The sequence below is a fragment of the Littorina saxatilis genome, linkage group LG6 (assembly GCF_037325665.1).
Source record: "Littorina saxatilis isolate snail1 linkage group LG6, US_GU_Lsax_2.0, whole genome shotgun sequence".
In the NCBI taxonomy this organism is placed as follows: Eukaryota; Metazoa; Mollusca; class Gastropoda; order Littorinimorpha; family Littorinidae; genus Littorina; species Littorina saxatilis.
This window is the reverse complement of record NC_090250.1, coordinates 50,907,340-50,928,707: the sequence shown is the minus strand read 5'-3', so window position 1 is coordinate 50,928,707 and position 21,368 is coordinate 50,907,340. Positions and strand designations below refer to the sequence as shown.

General features: G+C 41.3%; 2 protein-coding genes across 3 annotated transcripts; one reads left to right on the top strand and one right to left on the bottom strand.

Moving 5' to 3' along the window:
* The first annotated feature begins 121 nt into the window (after positions 1–121).
* LOC138969480 (exosome complex component RRP43-like) lies at positions 122–14,638 on the top strand. Its single transcript, XM_070342271.1, has 11 exons — positions 122–169; positions 1,764–1,800; positions 2,615–2,678; positions 7,000–7,088; positions 7,728–7,773; positions 9,199–9,304; positions 12,177–12,222; positions 12,664–12,760; positions 13,447–13,567; positions 13,950–14,053; positions 14,454–14,638. The coding sequence occupies exons 1-11, from the start codon at positions 153–155 to the stop codon at positions 14,591–14,593; spliced, it is 867 nt and encodes a 288-aa protein (XP_070198372.1). The 5' UTR covers positions 122–152; the 3' UTR covers positions 14,594–14,638.
* Positions 14,639–15,355: 717 nt separating this feature from the next.
* On the bottom strand, positions 15,356–20,603 carry LOC138969475 (mediator of RNA polymerase II transcription subunit 7-like). Of its 2 annotated transcripts, none has more exons than XM_070342266.1 (4): positions 20,450–20,603; positions 19,863–20,001; positions 19,042–19,410; positions 15,356–16,202 (listed from the first exon to the last, which is right to left on the bottom strand). In XM_070342266.1, exons 2-4 carry the CDS (start codon positions 19,980–19,982, stop codon positions 16,029–16,031), a joined length of 663 nt encoding a protein of 220 aa, XP_070198367.1. In that variant the 5' UTR covers positions 19,983–20,001; positions 20,450–20,603; the 3' UTR covers positions 15,356–16,028. The 2 variants fall into 2 exon arrangements, with proteins under 2 accessions (XP_070198367.1, XP_070198368.1); XM_070342267.1 differs by having other exon boundaries at positions 19,863–19,997; positions 20,450–20,534.
* Positions 20,604–21,368: the final 765 nt, after the last annotated feature.

Here is a 21,368-nt window from a genome sequence, read left to right as displayed (position 1 = left end):
TGTAAAAATTTAGAGTAAACACAACATTTCTCGCTCTTGGTTCTTCCATTTGAAAAACTTAAAAAACATTCTGCTTTAGATTTCCTATTTGTATTTATTTTTTATTCTTGAGGTAATTAGATATACCACTTCGTACAGGAATCTGATCAAGCATGGCCGACGAAGTGAGGTACCTCAAACTTCCACTTGGTTCTCCGCGTTGAATTTGAATAGAAATAAGTTTAGATCACACAGCACCATTTTGAAGCAGTGAACTTTATGCTTTTTATAATTTAAATATAATGTTTCCAATCAATGATAAGTGCACACACTGCTGATTGTTTTCAAACAACATTTCAAATGGGTAATTCTATTATTCAATGATTTATTGCAGTGACTTTCGATTTACAGAATATAAAATACATAATATTTTATTACCCAAGGTTGGGAATTTATCCCGATGCTATGGTTAATCAGCATCCAAACAAAGAATGTACACTAAAGCATACACATAAGTGGAATTTACAAAGTAATAAAAGAAAGGCTGTGGCAACTGAATAATGAGTGAATTAACAATAACATACGCAACCAAGTAATCCAGCTCGGCCACTCTGTGGCTACTCAAATTTACAGCTAGGAGATAAATCTTCCCACGTTTTTTGCATAATAAAAAAGTATAACCATAGCCACTGCCTAAATTGAAGTACAAACTCAAAAACGATTAGCACTATGCCTTGCTCTCCTCTGCTGTCCCTCACTCACAGTCACACTCCGACAACTACAGCCATACTCTTGCACTTCAGCTACCTGATCATGAATGTTTAAGAAATAGAATCGAGTGCATTTATGATAAATACATATAAACAAATTGTACAGGTGATTTTTTTTAGGCATACTCAAGATATAGCTGCGTGGAAATAACATAATAATTTCGAAGAATCATAAAAATTCATATGCTGAACGAAGAGTTACAATTTCAAAATTCCTCCATTTTGACGAAGCTCAAATGGGGCTAGATTTGGATATAACCATTTTAATATTTTATGCAGGTCATTATGTCTCATTGCAACATTACATACATTAAATGATTAACTGAAGTAAAGAAGTGACTCGTATAATTGGTTGATTACTTTATTATAGTTATTAATACTTAGTGTCAAATTGAAAAGTGGATTACCTGTATATTGATTGAACTTCAAAAGCTATTTTTTGAGTCACTTGAGAAAAAGTGACTCTATGTAATCGGTCAGTGTTAGTCTGTCCGGCCGGCCGTCCGGCCGGCCGTCCGGCTGGCCGTCCGTAGACACCACCTTAACGTTGGACTTTTCTCGGAAACTATCAAAGCGATCGGGCTCATATTTTGTTTAGTCGTGACCTCCAATGACCTCTACACTTTAACGATGGTTTCGTTGACCTTTGACCTTTTTCAAGGTCACAGGTCAGCGTCAAAGGAAAAATTAGACATTTTATATCTTTGACAAAGTTCATCGGATGTGATTGAAACTTTGTAGGATTATTCTTTACATCAAAGTATTTACATCTGTAGCCTTTTACGAACGTTATCAGAAAAACAAGGGAGATAACTAGCCTTTTCTGTTCGGCAACACACAACTTAACGTTGGGCTTTTCTCGGAAACTATAAAAGTGACCGGGCTCAAATTTTATGTGAACGTGACTCATTGTGTTGTGAATAGCAATTTCTTCCTGTCCATCTGATGCCTCATATAATATTCAGAACTGCGAAAGTGACTCGATCGAGCGTTTGCTCTTCTTGTTTATTTCAGGACCGCCCAGCCCAAGGAATTTTACAGAAAATACTTGGTATGAACCATATTTTCCCCTCTTTTTTGGGTCAACATAGTTTTGTGTAGAATAGTGATTTTGTGTGTGAATTGTTCAAACACACAATTGAAACACAGACATGCTCACAGTCACACAAACAAGAAATTGCGCTCTTGCAACATTCATAGAGCTAAAACATCAGTGTCCCGGCACTGCCAATTGTGACAGCCATCTTCATGTTGTTACACTGGTCACATTCACATATTGTCACTGGGAGTGGGACTACAACTGCAAGTCAAGTAAGACAGCTCTTTAGATGAGTCATTTCTCAGCTTTTCTGTTTGTGGTAAAGATCATTTCCATCCCATGTGAATGGTCATGTCAGCCATCATAGATCTGTCCATGTTTTTAGACGGAACGCATGCATTGTTTTGGAATCACAGTGCTATCCCTAACACAGCACACACACACACACACACACACACACACACACACACACACACACACACACACACACACACACACACACACACACACACACACACACACACACACACACACACACACACATACATATTGATACTGTAAACTTACCTATGAATGAAGTTACGACTGTTGACAACAGTGATATTGATAGATAGATCTATACACCTGACTCTATTGACAACAGTGATATTGATAGATAGATCTATACACCTGAAAAAATGGGAGATCAAATACAAGATTTGCTGTGCTTTTTGTTGAATGAATGTTACGTATTCAGTTGACTGTTTCCTGTACTTTTATTGATTGATTGATTAATCTTAGTGATCGTTTTATAGATTGATTGACTGGTTGACTTTCTGTTGTACAGGAACAAGGTGTCAGACCAGACAACAGAGAACTGGGAGAATTTCGACCAACAGTTTTAGATATAGGTATCAGTCCTTAGTAAAGATTGTTGAATTAAATGTTTTGTGTTTTACTTTAATTTATCATCAGAATTGTGACTTTTGCCTAGCAATTAATAAGATCAGACAATATTGACAATTGATCCAGTTGTTTGATTTGATGAGACTGTCATAATCAAAGAGTACAATTTCTAGAAACATATATATTTTGGCATTGAAGTTGATTGGGCTATGCCCTATCCATAAGCAGTCAAAATGCCATGGAAAGCATAGATATTTCACTTCTTCATCTTAAAGTTTTCCGGAAATAGGTCTGTACGGATTTGTATGCGCCGTGCATTACTTTTTTTTATTATCAGTGTAAATTAAAACTGTTGACATACAGTGGAACCCCCTTTTGAGACATCCCAATGTAATAGTGGAATTACGGGAGCTAAAGGGGTACCACTAATTGCAACAAAAATGAAATCAGCACAGACTGGTAGATAAAGTGTCCTTTAGTACCCAGTTCAAAATCTAAGCCCTGAGGTAATGGAATAAGTGAGTTATCGGATCAGAAAAGTCATGCAATCACACGGAACAAGCAGATTTGACTGGTTTGGCCTGCCGTCGCAAAGCCGGAAGTTTATGCGCGCCATGCTCTCAAAGTCTAGTCGAACGTGCTTCGCGTGGCCACATGCAAAAAGGTGAGTAATCGATAATCTTTACGTTTTTATTCGTCCTTTAACATTTTTACCACTTCATTTTCTCGGCTGCATGTGTAGAATGCTAGCGCTAGTTCTTTATTTATGCCATACGAATGCATTGGAAAGAAAAAAGCCTGATATGCAGACGACCTAGCTTCGCTAAAAGTTCGTCTGCTTCCAGACAGCACAACATGAGTCTAAAACTTGTTTTACCGTTTCAAACGTGCAGATAATCTTTGCAGTTGATATGCTCAGCATCACAAATACAATTATGAAGTTAGATTAGAAAAAAAAGTATATTATACTCAAAGACCGTGCGAATTGTTGATCGTGCTTCCAGTATGTATGGTAGGCGAATGCTGTCAAAAATAACCTTCCTGTTGCACTGTTCGGTGATGTTTTATTTATGTTTTTTATGTTATTGTCGCCATTGCTGACACTTTAGGCACTTCTCTGATGGAATGCTATCTCGATAGCCTTTATTTGATGCGTAAATCATTAATGTTATCATTTTTTTCTACAGTCACCTGCTTTCTGAGCGAAAACCTTGCTCTACACCAGTGACCACTGCGAATGAGACAAGAATGAGGTAGGTTTGACATATCAGCAATTTCTATTAAAGGCTAAAAAAAAAAAGTTTTCATAATATATTATATTTTCAATAAATCATGTTTCAGTGGAACCCCCTTTCTTAAGACCAACAAAATAATCTGAGAAAACCAGGTCTTAAAATGGAGGGTCTTAATAAGGGTGTTTCACTGTATTCAGGATATTATATAATAAAATATGCTGTACTACTTAAAGACAAAATTAATTAGCGTCTGGACAATTATACACACAGTGTCAATCCAACTGCTTTATTTAAGTTTATGTTATAAATGTATTTTTTTCCAGATCATGGAGCAGTTGTGTATCCTGTGTGGAGGCAGCCTTTATTCAGGGGAGCAGATCGTCATTCCGCAACAGAAGGGAAGAGACACTATACACAGAGTCAGTACCCAGCGTGGTGATTGAATTGTTGTTGCAGAGGGGCAGGCTGTGCATGTATGTTGTCGCAGTTCATATACGAACAAGCACAACATAGCAGCCTACCTTTGTGGGAAAAAAGATGAAGATACTGCTGCAAATTTGAACCAAGGACTGCGGTCAAAGAATCAGCCCTTTGATTTCAGGAAATGTTGTTTATTTTGTGGCATGCATGCAGAACTTGTTTCAAAACGAGGTCCAACAGTACTTCCTGTTCGCACTTTAGATTTTCAGAAGACCGTCTATAGAATCTGTGCTGAAAGAGCAGACGAATGGCCTGAAAAGGTAAAAGGCAAGATAGAATTCGTCTCGGACCTTCCAGCAGCTGATGCTTTGTACCACCAATCATGCAGCACCAATTTTAGAACAAAAAGGAAACTTCCAAAGTGCTTTGCATCAGACACTGACAACAAAAGACCAAAACAAGGAAGACCAGTCGATGAAAAAAGAGCAGAAGCGTTCAGAAAAGTTGTCAATTATCTGCCAAAAAACGATACAGAAGTCACCATCATCGACCTCATCAGAAAAATGAAAGAGTTTACATGTGGTGACTGTTATAGTCACTCAAAGATGAAAGAAGAATTAAAGAAATATTTTGGTAATGAAATTATCATCACAGAAATGGATGGGAAAGCAAACGTGGTAACATTTCAGAGGACTACATGGTCTATTCTTCATTCCTTTTATTCGACACCTGAGACGACCGACGAAGAAACTCAAAAAGACAACATCATCAGAGCTGCTGCTGAACTTATCAAAAGTGATAAACACCAGCAGAAAAGAATACCCAAGTCCAGACAGCACTTTCTCAATTACAGCAAACCTTGATTTTGTGCCAAAATCCTTGCAAACTTTCCTCCGAGAGATCTTCAGTGGAAAGGACACTGATGTGAAGGTTGCTTCAATCGGCCAAGCAATTATGCAAGCAGCTCGCCCAAGAATTTTAATTGCTCCACTGCAGATTGGTCTTGGAGTTCAGATGCACCACTGTTTTGGTTCTGTACTCCCTTGGATTCAGCTCCTCTTACAGAGAAGTAAAGACGGACGAAATGAGTGCGGCTGCCACCCAGGAGATAATCGTGCCAGCCACAGATGAACATTTCATGCAGTACATGGCAGACAATGTCGATCATAACACTGGAACAATTGATGGCCTGAATACCTTCCATGGAATGGGCATGATTGCTTCCATAACCCCGTTCATCAAAAATAGGTCGTCCATCGCTCTGAAAACAGAGGTTAGGCTGGAGGAGGTCATGAAGAAAGCCCGTGTCAAAATCAGTTTCTACGATGAGAGATGTGAAGGCCTGGCAAGTCTCACCTATGAGAAGTTAAGGACAGTCCTAGTTGAAGACCCTACCAAAGAAGTTGAAGTCCTATGGAAGTCAGCATGGCTGCTCAGTCCTCAGAGACCGTTCTGGTCAGGAGTAATGCAGGCCGTCCACAATGGTGACTTTCCAGGTCAGTCATCTATTGTCTTTTTGCCGATGATTGATCTCAAACCCAGTGACAAAACTTGTATCTATTCAACGCTGTTGTTTCTTTCTGCTGAAGCTAGGCGATACAACAAAACCCCTGTAGTCACCTTTTGATCAGCCCCTGTGGTGGAAGGCCCTCAGCATCATATCAGCAGAAGCAGCTTTCAGTGAGCTACGTTCTGTAGTTCTTCGGCTTGGTCCCTTCCACATGGAGATGAGTTTTCTCGCTTGTATAGGACATCTCATGGCGGAAACTGGCCTGTACGATGCACTATGCACTGTGTATGCCCCAAATGCTGCCAAAGCACATCGGACCTACCAGCAGCACCAGCAGCTCTTCTGAAAGTGATTCGGTGTGCATGCAAGACTGACTGTGACACAAGAAGATGCAGCTGTCGTAAACACGGACTCGTTTATTCGCCTGGGTGTGGAGAGTGTCGTGGTGCCAGTTGCTCCAATTCCCCGTCCAACTTTACTGAATAAGGCGAGGCATATTGAGAAGCAAAGGTGAGAGAATATAAAAGAGTGTGCGTGTGCTTGAAAGCACATGCGTGTGTATTTTTCTGTGTGTGTGGGTGTGTGTGTATGTTTGAGTGTGTGTGAGTGTGTGTGTGTGTGTTTAATGCGAAAAAGCACTCGGATTCTATTTTCAACGCGTTTTGTGTCAACTACTGCCGTCATAGATATTAAATAGCTGCATTTCTGAGTCCTCTGAGCCGAGATCTTTCTAACGAGATGCAACATGATAGGCTTATCTTGGAGAACAAAACAGTGTCTTCTTCCACTAATGTATGACGTCACTAATATGCAAATTTCTCGATTGTGCCGATAGTTTGAAACTTAGATTTTGCACTGGGCACTAACCAGACTGTTTTGAGAACATTCCCGCAAAAAAAAATTTTGTTGCAAAAACTGGTGGGTTGAAGCATGATTTTTGGCACGGTAACCGCACTATAAGACTCCTTCCTATTTTTAAGACCTTGTTCTCTCAGACCTTCTGTTCTGTAAAATTACCCCCATTTTAAGACTCCCTCCTTTTTAAGACCTGATTTTCTCAGATTTTTGGAGGTCTTAAAAGGGGGGTTCCACTGTGTATATTTTGTTTTAGTTTGCTCTTTCAGTCTTTGTGGTAAAGTCAAAGTGTGACTACGTGTGCAGGTAGCAAAAATGGTAGCTGCATATCAACAGCAGAGGGTTCAGCGCTGATTAGACTGGGCAACACCATTGTTATCTGCGGGATCAAGGGAGTAAGTTTAGTTCATTATTTTTTCTTTTTCATACAGTTTGTGTCCCATTCCTGGGAAATTTGGGTGGCTTCCTCATAGTGAAAAGCTATCGGCAAGAAGAGTCATGCTACCCAGGTGTTTGCATGTTTAGGTGTAATCAGCCACTTGCATTTCTGGCAGAATGAGCGTGGTCTTTTACGTGCCTCGGTTGCAACACGGGTGTTTAAGTTTTAACATGGATAGTGCCTCTTAGTCATCACATAAAGTTGACCCATGTCTGTCCTGGCCTGGATTCAAACCTTTGACCCTAGGATCACAAGTCTAGTACTCTACCAGTTGAGCTACCAGACTACCCTTACAACGGTACTCAATGCAAATTTAAACCCATTTTTCAAAAGTATGATGAACAAATGTATCCAAAGAGATCGCTTCTTGATAACCACCAACAAGGTTCTTTCCTATGTAATTAACCTTTCCATAATTACCACCTGTGTATAAGGACTACTTTTAGTTGGTCCCTTGGGTACTTAAAACAGCTTCGACTGAAGCTTTATATGCAGCTTATTGGCTGTATACTTTTAAATTCACATTTTAGTTGTCCTGTAGTTTTGTATTTATTGTTTTTATGTGTGTTTTACGTGTACCCATTTGTCTTGACAGGAGCTAGCTGAGCCAAAGACAGAAACACCAACAGAGGGTTATCTTGGTAAGCATGAACAAGTACTATGTAAATATTAAACAATGGCGACTGCACGTGAGAGGGAAAATATGACGAAAGTATTAAACAATGGCGACTGCACGTGAGAGGAAGTAGCTTCCCTTGCTTCTCTGTCTTTGTCATCTGTTAGTAGCTTCCCTTGCTTCTCTGTCTTTGTCATCTATTGTTTTGTGCAGTGCAGCTGTTTTATTAGTTATTCTCCTCTTTATCTGTTCTATCATCTTTCTTTTTCTTTTTTGTGTGTGTGTACTTTTGTGTTTTTGAGTCACTTGAGAAAAAGTGACTCTATGTAATCGGTCAGTGTTAGTCTGTCCGGCCGTCCGTCCGGCCGGCCGTCTGGCCGGCCGGCCGTCCGTAGACACCACCTTAACGTTGGACTTTTCTCGGAAACTATCAAAGCGATCCGGCTCATATTTTGTTTAGTCGTGACCTCCAATGACCTCTACACTTTAACGATGGTTTCGTTGACCTTTGACCTTTTTCAAGGTCACAGGTCAGCGTCAAAGGAAAAATTAGACATTTTATATCTTTGACAAAGTTCATCGGATGTGATTGAAACTTTGTAGGATTATTCTTTACATCAAAGTATTTACATCTGTAGCCTTTTACGAACGTTATCAGAAAAACAAGGGAGATAACTAGCCTTTTCTGTTCGGCAACACACAACTTAACGTTGGGCTTTTCTCGGAAACTATAAAAGTGACCGGGCTCAAATTTTATGTGAACGTGACTCCCAGTGACCTCTACACTTTGACGTCTGCTTTGGTGACCTTTGACCTTTTTCAAGGTCACAGGTATGTCTTGAAGGAAAAAAATTGAAATATCATATCTCTGAAACTATTCATCGGATTTGATTCAAACTTTATAGGATTATTCTTTACATCAAATTATTTACATCTGTATTGTGTTGTGAATAGCAATTTCTTCCTGTCCATCTGATGCCTCATATAATATTCAGAACTGCGAAAGTGACTCGATCGAGCGTTTGCTCTTCTTGTTGTGCCTGAAGAAGACCCTTAGGTCAAAACGTCGCTGTTATTCGTTCCGTGTTCGTCATTTTAACGTGAGTACATCGCTTTTTGGTCTCTTTAAAGTACTATGTAACTTACACAAGTTACTAGGCACACTCCTTGTGAAAACTGTTCGCTACACTACCTGGGATAAGATTATCCCTCCTCTAGGTCACATACCTTTCTTGGTTTTTGATTCATAATACCTTTTTATTCTGCTGACTCTGCAAATTCATGTGTGTGTATTTCAGTGCCGAACATAAAGCTGTTGGAAATGTGGATGCCACAGTTTCAGACACTGTATAGTTCCATGTCTGTCTATTTCAGTGCCGAACGTAAAGCTGTTGGCAATGTGGATGCCACAGTTTCAGACACTGTATAGTTCCATGTCTGTGTTTTTCAGTGCCGAATGTGGAGCTATCCGCGGTCTGCTCACCACAATTTCGGCCAGGACCGCCCTCAGAGCAGGCTCAAGTGCTCAGCCAGTTTGTGGCCAATGTTCTTAAAAAGTATGTCTATATATATCTTCTTTTTTTTCTCTGTTCAATACCACATCAGCAGTTTGGCAGCTAATAAAGAAATTAGTGCCCAGAGGTAAATGTTGGCCTTCAAAGAATTTGTGTTATAAAAATTACAATACAAGCATCAGCTGGTTGAAATTACTGAAAGACGCCACGGTCTAAAGGGTGTGATGAATCAATCAATCAATATGAGGCTTATATCGCGCGTATTCCGTGGGTACAGTTCTAAGCGCAGGGATTTATTTTTTAATTTATTTTATTTGAATTTTATGCAATTTATATCGCGCACATATTCAAGGCGCAGGGATTTGTTTATGCCGTGTGAGATGGAATTTTTTTACACAATACATCACGCATTCACATCGGCCAGCAGATCGCAGCCATTTCGGCGCATATCCTACTTTTCACGGCCTATTATTCCAAGTCACACGGGTATTTTGGTGGACATTTTTATCTATGCCTATACAATTTTGCCAGGAAAGACCCTTTTGTCAATCGTGGGATCTTTAACGTGCACACCCCAATGTAGTGTACACGAAGGGACCTCGGTTTTTCGTCTCATCCGAAAGACTAGCACTTGAACCCACCACCTAGGTTAGGAAAGGGGGGAGAAAATTGCTAACGCCCTGACCCAGGGTCGAACTCGCAACCTCTCGTTTCCGAGCGCAAGTGCGTTACCACTCGGCCAGCCAGTCTCATGAAGAAGAACAAGTGAGCTCAAGTTGTGCTAAAGGGAAAGTTTTGGGGTTATGAAACCATGTCAGTGTTCCAAAAGTTCAATTTTGACTAATAAGAAAGGAAAAGAGTGGGAGGGAAAGAAAAGTAAGACGTTGAATGTTTTAATTGATCTGTTATTGTTAATAGTAGTAGGCTCCCTTTTCTGTGCAACACTTGAAGTATGATTCCTACACCTTCTCAGAAGTCGAAATGTATGCAAGTTCATCGATCAACACGTTTTGAATTAAGGCATCCATATACCTTCACCACCTCTCACCTGAGGCTGCCCAAAGAAAAGTGCAAGAAAGGTGCCTATATTGGTTGGGACGAGAAAGAATTTACCCGATGCTCCCCAGCAAGTCGTAAGAGGCGACTAACGGATTCTGTTTCTCCTGTTACCCTTGTTAAGTGTTTCTTGTATAGAATATAGTCAATTTATGTAAAGATTTTAGTCAAGCAGTATGTAAGAAATGTTAAGTCCTTTGTACTGGAAACTTGCATTCTCCCAGTAAGGTAATATATTGTAGTACGTTGCAAGTCCCTGTAGCAAATTTTTGATTAGTGCTTTTGTGAACAAGAAACAATTGACAAGTGGCTCTATCCCATCTCCCCCCTTTCCCCGTCGCGATATAACCTTCGTGGTTGAAAACGACGTTAAACACCAAATAAAGAAAGAAAGAAAGAAAGAAAGGTGCCTGCCGCTGCGTCATAAAAAGTGACACTGCATCTGTATTTTTGACAGTGGTGAAATGATTACAATTACGGTTGCTTTGTTTCAGCTCCCAGTGTGTTGAGCTAGAGGATCTGTGCATTGCACCAGTGGTGAAATGATTACGGTTGCTTTGTTTCAGCTCCCAGTGTGTTGAGCTAGAGGATCTGTGCATTGCACCAGTGGTGAACTGATTACGGTTGCTTTGTTTCAGCTCCCAGTGTGTTGAGCTAGAGGATCTGTGCATTGCACCAGTGGTGAACTGATTACGGTTGCTTTGTTTCAGCTCCCAGTGTGTTGAGCTAGAGGATCTGTGCATTGCACCAGTGGTGAACTGATTACGGTTGCTTTGTTTCAGCTCCCAGTGTGTTGAGCTAGAGGATCTGTGCATTGCACCAGTGGTGAACTGATTACAGTTGCTTTGTTTCAGCTCCCAGTGTGTTCAGCTAGAGGATCTGTGCATTGCACCAGTGGTGAACTGATTACGGTTGCTTTGTTTCAGCTCCCAGTGTGTTGAGCTAGAGGATCTGTGCATTGCACCAGTGGTGAAATGATTATGGTTGCTTTGTTTCAGCGCCCAGTGTGTTGAGCTAGAGGATCTGTGCATTGCACCAGTGGTGAAATGATTACGGTTGCTTTGTTTCAGCTCCCAGTGTGTTGAGCTAGAGGATCTGTGCATTGCACCAGTGGTGAAATGATTACGGTTGCTTTGTTTCAGCTCCCAGTGTGTTGAGCTAAAGGATCTGTGCATTGCACCAGTGGTGAAATGATTACGGTTGCTTTGTTTCAGCTCCCAGTGTGTTGAGCTAGAGGATATGTGCATTGCACCAGTGGTGAAATGATTACGGTTGCTTTGTTTCAGCTCCCAGTGTGTTGAGCTAAAGGATCTGTGCATTGCACCAGTGGTGAAATGATTACGGTTGCTTTGTTTCAGCTCCCAGTGTGTTCAGCTAGAGGATCTGTGCATTGCACCAGTGGTGAAATGATTACGGTTGCTTTTTCAGCTCCCAGTGTGTTGAGCTAGAGGATCTGTGCATTGCACCAGTGGTGAAATGATTACGGTTGCTTTGTTTCAGCTCCCAGTGTGTTCAGCTAGAGGATCTGTGCATTGCACCAGTGGTGAAATGATTACGGTTGCTTTTTCAGCTCCCAGTGTGTTGAGCTAGAGGATCTGTGCATTGCACCAGTGGTGAAATGATTACGGTTGATTTGTTTCAGCTCCCAGTGTGTTGAGCTAGAGGATCTGTGCATTGCACCAGTGGTGAAATGATTACGGTTGCTTTGTTTCAGCTCCCAGTGTGTTGAGCTAGAGGATCTGTGCATTGCACCAGTGGTGAAATGATTACGGTTGCTTTGTTTCAGCTCCGAATGTGTTGAGCTAGAGGATCTGTGCATTGCTCCAGTGGTGAACTGATTACGGTTGCTTTGTTTCAGCTCCCAGTGTGTTGAGCTAGAGGATCTGTGCATTGCTCCAGGGAAGGTAAATGGCCAGCAGACTTTTAAAATGTTTTTGTTTTTTAATTCAGTCAATATTTGAGTTGATGATTTGTACAGATAATGTTGGAGGAATATAAAATCACAGAACAATAGAAGTATTGATAGATGAATTTAAGTGTATTTTTTACTGTGTGCATAATTATGCTTGTTGGCTTGCAGATTATGTAAATGTTTATCATGCTGTTATTGACTTGTTACACTTGAGAATGTCAGCGAGGCAACTTTAGACAGCCTTCTGTCTCAGTTTTTTTTATTTATCTTCACTGAGAGAAAACTGACAGTTCACCATTATCCAGTGTCTGTTTTTGTATTTGTATCATTTTCTGCTGAGATCAGATGCATCCTGTGTGTTTGAAGGAATTACTGTAATTGCTTAATGTGTGATCACAACACAAAGAGAGAGCCCATTACATGATGTTTACAGATGGTGTGGGTGCTGTATGCAGACCTGATATGTCTGGATTATGACGGCAACGTCGCTGATGCCTGTGTGTTAGCCCTGACTGCTGCCTTGTCCAACAGTAAGTGGTTTTTGGCTCACGTAAGTGTAGCCTATGCGATCGTAACTTTGTCTGTCTGTGCGTGCGTGCGTGCGTGCGTGTGTATGTCTGTGGTAGAAACTCTAACATTTGAAGACGTCACATTACATTGACGTCACATTATGACGTAAGAGGGTTAGACGTCACGCGAAGGAAGTACTGAAAGTCTCGGTCATTATTATTTTGAGCGGGCCGAGACTAGTTGGCAGTTGTGTCCCTGTAAGTAGGCTACATGCAGACAGACAGATCTAGATCTAGTGTCTCGCTTTCTTGCACAGTTTCACCTATGCTCTTTCTGTGTGTGTGTGTGTGTGTTGTGTGTTGTGTGTGTGTGTGTTACTGTTTGTCGATTTCTTACGTGAGCCTTGATGGCTTCGCCTCTTGTTTGTTTTGTTTCGTTAAACACCAAATTAAGAAAGTGACAGTTCCACATGAATGAGTGGTGTCGGTTGTTTGCGCAGCAAAGACAATCTTCTGGTGATGGATTTCAAGCTTCAGGCTTGTAAAATGAAAGTGCTTTTTCTCTTCTTTCTTTGTTTTCTGCTTTGAAGGTGTTGGTGAGGTATTGGTGAGGGTTTAGTGTATTTAAGAGAAACATTTCCTAATTTTTAAAACAAAATAAAGAGATGCAACATGGTTCATCTTTGACCTTTCTCTGTATCCAACAGCTTCACTTCCTGTGGTGAGAGTGGATGAAGAGACAGGCAAGACAGAGACTGACTTCAAGGAAGAGAAGAAGATCCAATTGACTTGCACGCCCATATCAGCGACGTCAGCCATTTTTGAGGAGTGAGTAAAATTAAAATTAAGAAAATGAAATAAAATGCAGTGATACCAACTTTTTAAGACCCCCCCCCCCCCCCCCCCCCTGACCCCCCCCCCCGGCCCCGTCCCCGTCCCCCCACCTTCGCCCCCTTACTGACCTCCGTAATGAGTGATCCAAGGTTTTCATTGTGGATATTTTAGTTTCAGATTGATTGACTGAATGCTTTAACATCGTTTCACGCAACTTGTTTTGTCTTTTGTTATGTTTTCATTTTTTTCAGCGTGTCATCTGTGTGTCTGAAATTCAAGGTGCTCTTTGACTTTTCACATTTGCCAGCTGATTCAAACGGAAGCATTCTGAAAATGTTTGCTTCAAACGTGTATTTATTTTCTGATTGCTTTGCAGCAATGTTCTGCTGGTCGACCCAACGCGTCAGGAGGAGGAACTCTCGACAGGACTGGTCACCGTGGTGACAGATGGCAAAAACATTTGCTCCTTAGAGAAACCAGGTTCGTCCAGACGGGTGTTGTTGTTAGGTTTATTTCCGTATCAGCGAAATGAATTTGCAGGCAAGAGTGCAGTAGGTGTAATAAGTTGAGTCTTTGGTGGGTGTATTAGCTCATTGGTAGTACCTAGGGGTTTGAATCCTCTTGTGAGTCAAGTCAAGTCATTTTTTTTCGGACCTCAGAGTCAATGTATGTGCAGACCTGCCGAGTGCCTGAGCCTCTTGTGTATGTAAGCGCATGCAGATAGTCGAGCAGGCATGCTAAATATCCTGTGATCTTTGTCCGAGTTAGTTGGGCAATGGAAACATCTCCATCTCAGATCTGGCCAGGCTTTTACATTAGATGAGGCCATCCCTTCACTTGGACACATACCAAAAATCAAGATCCTGTTTTTTCCTTGCAGGGGGTAGTCCACTGAAGGATCAACAGATGAGGCTGTGCATAGAGCGAGCGTTCCAGCGACACACCGAGGCCTGCAACCTCATCACTCAGTCACAGGGGTCAACGTTATCTACCCTCACATCACCGCTGGTTGATAGATAGCAGATTGAATCACAGAAGATATTGATAAAACTGTGGCCAACATTCTTTTTCTTCTTTTGGTGTTTGTTGTGGTGTGTGTGCATCCTTGGTGGCTGCTGCTTTTGAGAGTTAATTTTATTCAATTTTAGTTGCAGCTTTTCTGTTCTTGTTTTTACATTTCAGCAAACTTTCAGAAACAAATTCTTCCAACATACCTGCAAAAACCAGACCTCCAGATCTGATTAAACACACACCGGACCTGGGAACCCCTGTTTTGCGCGTAGAGTATTCTCAAACAAACTTGGTGTATTTTCAGAAAAATGAGCCGTACTCCACACAACATTTGAACATCCATGATTTAAACATGCTTCAAATGCGTCCGTCACAGCATTAATTAAGTTTACCTATACATTTAAAAAAAAAGAGGCTTTTTACAATGTTAATTGACAACAACAGTAATCATGTGTCAACATACTGTATCAGCTCCGAGATGGGCCTGTGAAGAAAAGTAGTTTCGGAATTTTTCTCGTATTTTTCACCCACTGACCGTACTGATCGTATCCTAGACAATCATGCGTACTAAATACGGCGAAATCGTACGGGTTCCCAGGTTTGACACACATTCACAAAGGGAGGGAGGTAGGGAAGGAGAGAGAGAGAGAGAGAGAGAGAGAGAGGAGAGAGATTTTGAGAGATTTTGAGAGATTTTGTCAAGACTGAAAAAGCAAAAGCTTTACAACACCCTCATCCACTATTTTAACAAGGTAAAAAATGTGACACATCTTTGTCATAAAAATCACCTTTTATTATAAGTAAATATCTCAGTCTCACACACACTTTGCTTTCATTCAAACACACACACACTAACAGTGACACACATAAGTGTTGATTTTTGGGCCTCTGTCTTCGAGTGCTGATGCATACATTTTCGATTCGACAAATTGTTCTGACCCCTCGATAGATGGATAGTCCAATTGTTTTAAAATGTAAGACTAAGAGGTCTTGTGATGAACACTTCTTTTTTGTAGCCAGGACATATGAACCTATACATATTTTCAATCCAGGTCAAACTGACCTCTTGTCAACTGAGTCTTGGAACGACACTGCACGTAATGACCCCAAGAAGTCCATGAAATTGTGTCCACTATTTTACACATTATCTACTCAAGCCTGTTGATATGGCCATATTCCATAGGCTCCTCACACTCACGCACGCACACACTCACTCTTGCACACACACACACACACACACACACACGTACAACCCCTTCACCCCAGACCCCTACACATAGCTGCCAACCTTCTGAAGTCAAACTCCAGCCAGGGGGTCCAGGGGGACCGTCTAGTCTTGAATATGAGCAGGGAGAAGTTGTAAAATTCGGGAGATTCCCGGAAAATCTGGGAGGGTTGGCAGCTATGCCTACACACTGAAACCCCAAATCATCCAGCAAGAATTCTACGTCATTTCATCCACTATTTTGCACATCATCTGGTCCAGGCTGTCGATGTGATCGTCCTCCATTGGTTCCTCCTTGATGGCCGCCGCTTCCTGCAGCAGCTTGCTCTCCACCAGTAGCTTGGAGTCCAGGTTCAAATCCTCCGGGATTGCCCTCACCGCTGAGTCTATCACCTGCAAAGTGCACAGTCATGAGTTGGTACTCGTGTACAGTGGAACCACCATTTTAAGACCCCCCAATGTAAGACTTCTGTTTTAAGGCCTTACTTTTTCAAATATTCTGTTCATAACCTTTATAAATTTACCTCCATTTTAAGACTCCCTCCTTTTTAAAAACGGATTTTCTCAGATTTGTGGAGGTCTTAAACCTCTGTGGGGGGTTCCACTGTATTAAATGTACCTTTCTGCTCATGTGGACAGTGAAACCCCCTTCACAAATCTGATAAAATGAGGTCTTAACATGTCGCGTAAGGCGAAATTACTACATTTAGTCAAGCTGTGGAACTCACAGAATGAAACTGAACGCACTGCATTTTTTCACAATGACCGTAGTCCGCCGCTCGTGCATAACGCAGTGAAACTGACGAGCCTGTTTAGCGCGGTAGTGGTTTCGCTGTGCTGCATAGCACGCTTTTCTGTTCCTCACTTCGTTTTAACTTTCTGAGCGTGTTTTTAATCCAAACATATCATATCTATATGTTTTTGGAATCAGGAACCGACAAGGAATAAGATGAAATTGTTTTGAAATCGATTTCGAAAATTTATTTTTGATCATAATTTTTATATTTTTAATTTTCAGAGCTTGTTTTTAATCCAAATATAACATATTTATATGTTTTTGGAATCAGGAAAGGATGAAGAATAAGACGAACGTAATTTTGGATCGTTTTATAAAAAATAAAATAAAATTACAATTTTCAGATTTTTAATGACCAAAGTCATTAATTAATTTTTTTAGCCACCAAGCTGAAATGCAATACCGAAGTCCGGCCTTCGTCGAAGATTGCTTTCCAAAAATTTCAATCAATTTGATTGAAAAATGAGGGTGTGACAGTGCCGCCTCAACTTTTACAAAAAGCCGGATATGACGTCATCAAAGACATTTATCGAAAAAATGAAAAAAACGTCTGAGGATATCATACCCAGAAACTCTCATGTAAAATTTCATAAAGATCGGTCCAGTAGTTTAATCTGAATCGCTCTACACACACACCACGACCCTCGTCTCGATTCTCCCTCTATGTTATAACATTTAGTCAAAACTTGACTAAATGTAAAAAGCACAGAAGTCTTAAAATTGGAGGTAAATTTTCAAAGGTTATGAACAGAACATTTGAAATAACAGGGTCTATTATTCTTTATTTGAAGTATTTCTACAATTCTAGGCAGTTTCTGTATTCAAGTCATCATTCACTGACTTGGATATTTTAGGTCAGCATGAGCTACACACAAAAAGCCACAATCATGTTTGTTTGTTTGTTTATTTGTTGCTTAACGTCCAGCCGACTACGCAGAGCCATATCAGGACGAGGAAGGGGGGGATGAAGGGGGCCACTTGTCAAGCGATTCCTGTTTACAAATGCACTAACCCATTACTTGTGTCCCAGCAGGCTTTAGTAAAACTAAATTAATACCTACTGGAAGATTACCAGTTTCCAGTATGTTAAAATAGGCTTAACCTATCTACTGCTGGACTTACATCAGAACACTAACAGATTAAACTATACATGAATCGCGAGACAAGCGGCAAGAGAAGAGATTTTTGGAAAAAATACAGGTGAATGAGCAAGAAGGCAGAAAAAAGAAAAGAATTCATGAAGAAAAAGAGAGCATGACAGGAAAGAGGAACCAAAAATCTACCTAACAGCAAACTAGAAAGCTCCTGCGGTTCCAAAAACAGGAGGGGCTTTTAATTTCATAACCGCAGTGCCCCACTGCGGGATAGGTCAGCATGAGCTACACACAGAAACCCACAATCATGACGCATGTTAGATTAAACCTTGTCCCAAGATCTCACTCCCCTGTTCTCATTGAATTCTCACTTTTATGCATTTTCACTACATCATTCACTGATTTAGAAGCTTTGAGGTAAAAGTTAGTTTAAAACATGCACATCCAAGCAGCAGCAGAGGATACCCAAACCAAGACATAAAGCATAGCCTGATGAGACCCCCCTGCAGGAGAAGCTGTTGGGCAACCAGGGCAGCAGCAGAGGATACCCAAACCAAGACATAAAGCATAGCCTGATGAGATCCCCCCTGCAGGAGAAGCTGTTTGGCAACCAGGGCAGCAGCAGAGGATACCCAAACCAAGACATAAAGCATAGCCTGATGAGATCCCCCCTGCAGGAGAAGCTGTTGGGCAACCAGGGCAGCAGCAGAGGATACCCAAACCAAGACATAAAGCATAGCCTGATGAGACCCCCCCAGCAGGAGAAGCTGTTTGGCAACCAGGGCAGCAGCAGAGGATACCCAAACCAAGACATAAAGCATAGCCTGATGAGATCCCCCCTGCAGGAGAAGCTGTTTGGCAACCAGGGCAGCAGCAGAGGATACCCAAACCAAGACATAAAGCATAGCCTGATGAGACCCCCCCCCCCTGCAGGAGAAGCTGTTTGGCAACCAGGGCAGCAGCAGAGGATACCCAAACCAAGATATAAAGCATAGCCTGATTAGACCCCCCCTGCAGGAGAAGCTGTTTGGCAACCAGGGCAGCAGCAGAGGATACCCAAACCAAGACATAAAGCATAGCCTGATGAGACCCCCCCTGCAGGAGAAGCTGTTTGGCAACCAGGGCTGAGCTGCACGAACCAAAAGTAGAAGCCATCCAAAAGGGAGAGAACAAACCGTGGGGTCTGATTCGTTGAAATCACAACAAATCTCCATTTCAACCAATCCAATACTGCGGCTGGCTCCCAGCCGTTTGGTAACTTTCTCGTGCACCCTGGCCCAGGTGCCTCTGAAGAGGACAGCGACTTTCATACATGCTAAAGGAGTGGACGTCTCAAACATACCTGCGTGACGTGATCCAGGTTAGACTGAAACTTGTCGGAAATCTCGTTCCTCTGTTTCTTCTGCTCCTCCATCATGACCCTGAGCGTCTCCCTGGCCTGGTGGGGTCGGTACTCGTTGATCAGGTGATGCATGTTGATGAACAGCAGGTTCAAATCCTCAAGTTTCTCTGCACGCTTGGGCGAGTCTGGGGCCCGGATGAGGATGTCGATGAGGTCGAGGAAGTTGATGAGGATGGAGTGATTCAGCTTCTTCAGCTCTCGTTTGTGGTCGTAAGCTTGGGGGTACAAGCGGCGCACACCCGACGCCTCTAACGGTCGTATGATGGCATCGTCTGCAGTAAAAGTCTGCCCAAACATCTGGTACTTGTCCTGTACAAAGCAAACAGGAGTTGGTTAGGAAAGCATCAATTTCAAGAATGTGATGTCCATTGCCATAACGAAGAAATTCAAAATCTTTTTAATACCTTTGAAATAGATACTGACCACTCCAGAACAGAGTCAGGGCACAAATTTCTCATTTCAAGAAGAAGCAACAACAACAAAACGTATTTTTAACAATAACAGGTACAGGGTATTTGACTCCAACGAAGGAGTAGTGAGTAACCAGGAAATGAAGCTCAAGTGCTGATGCCAAAATGTTGTAATTGCTATTAATTTAGGAAAAACACAATTCCATACAACATGCACTCACTACCTCAGTACCAAAGAGAGTGCAAACTAAAAATACAGAGTAACACACACACATGCACTGTATGCAGAACACACACACACACACACACACACACACACACACACACACACACACACACACAAGATCGCACCTGGACAGGTGGAGGTGGAGGTTGGGGAGCTTTGTTACGTTTGATATTGTCATCCGAGTAGTTGTTAACATACTGCATTGGTGGCAATGGGAAAGCACTGACACCTTGGTTATCGGCCATGGTGTGAACTTGTCCCTGTCTGCAAAAGTGTGGAAAAAACCCGATTTTTTAACAAATCAATAAGATAGCAAACAAATAGCCAAAAGCCACAAAGCAAAGCTCTCCTAGTCATAAGAAAGTTTCACTGTGATGTGATGGATGAGGAAAAACAGAATACAGAGAAGAAAAAAAAACAAAGTTCATGCAGTAAGTAGCTGGCTGCCACAACTACAACAAATCAGAGACGATCGCAAGCTACTGAATAAGATTTGTTTTAAGATGCAAACATATTTTCCCCATTTGGATATTATTATTATTAATATTAGTTATTACCAAGTGACTCTAAAGTCTAAGAGAAAAGAATAAAGGTAGGGAAAAGGCCCCGTATCGCCAAGAGAAATACATCTCAGTGGAACTTGCGAGTGCCCTAAGTTAAAAACAGATGTTAAGATCACATATCCATACAATGAGGCTCTATCAATTCTTACCTTGCCTCGATCAATGGCAAAACTTGCAGACAATCACAATTTTTCTGTACCCAAATTGTAAAGATTCTTCAGAGTAAAGTCCCCTGCTTTCTTTGCAGAGCTGTTTTTAGATTTTTTCATTTATTTTCGCAGTTTTTAATGGCTTTTAAAACGAATATCAACAGTTTAAAGTAGTACCAACGACCTATTCTGGTTCCAGTTTACCTTAGTTATCGTACTTCTTTGAAATAAAGAAAACTATAAGTGAAAGCAAATCCACAACAGAATGCTGTGTAGTAATACTAGTATCAAAAGAATACAGTAATATCATACTCAATGAGTGATTTGTACTATAAATTCGTGCATTAAAAAAGTTAAATAAAATATGATCTTTTTTTAGTCAAAGATAAAAGAGTTGAAGCACCACTATCTTTGCTGAACGTTCCATATTTAACCTTTTATGATTTCGGTTTCCGGAGCGGAGCAGGGAGGGGGTCTGGCTAGTCAACAAGAGTTGTTTCCCTTCCTCTACTGATGCAGCAAGTGCTTGCGCCATCTATTTGGAAGGAGGATGCTGTAAGATTCGGGTCGTCTGAGAATTGCAGTAAAAGTTGTTCCTGCAGAACCTGATCAGTGATCCCGGCGAACGTGATGACCTAAAGGTATTTTAGAGGGCTTGTTTTGTCTTTTGTGTCAATAATGTGATGTGTTCTTTCACTCATCCAAAAATAGTGTCGTCTGCTTATCTTGATTCTTATCTTGGACTAACATTATTCACCAACAGTAACAGCGGCGATAGTGTCCAGCAGTTGTGGTGCATGTGTACTGAAAGTAAGTGAACGACTTGCATACATGTGTGCCGTACATTTTGTGTTGATCATATCCAGTGCCACTCGAGAGAGCCGAAATAAGAGGTGGGTGGGGAAATTGATCATTGGGT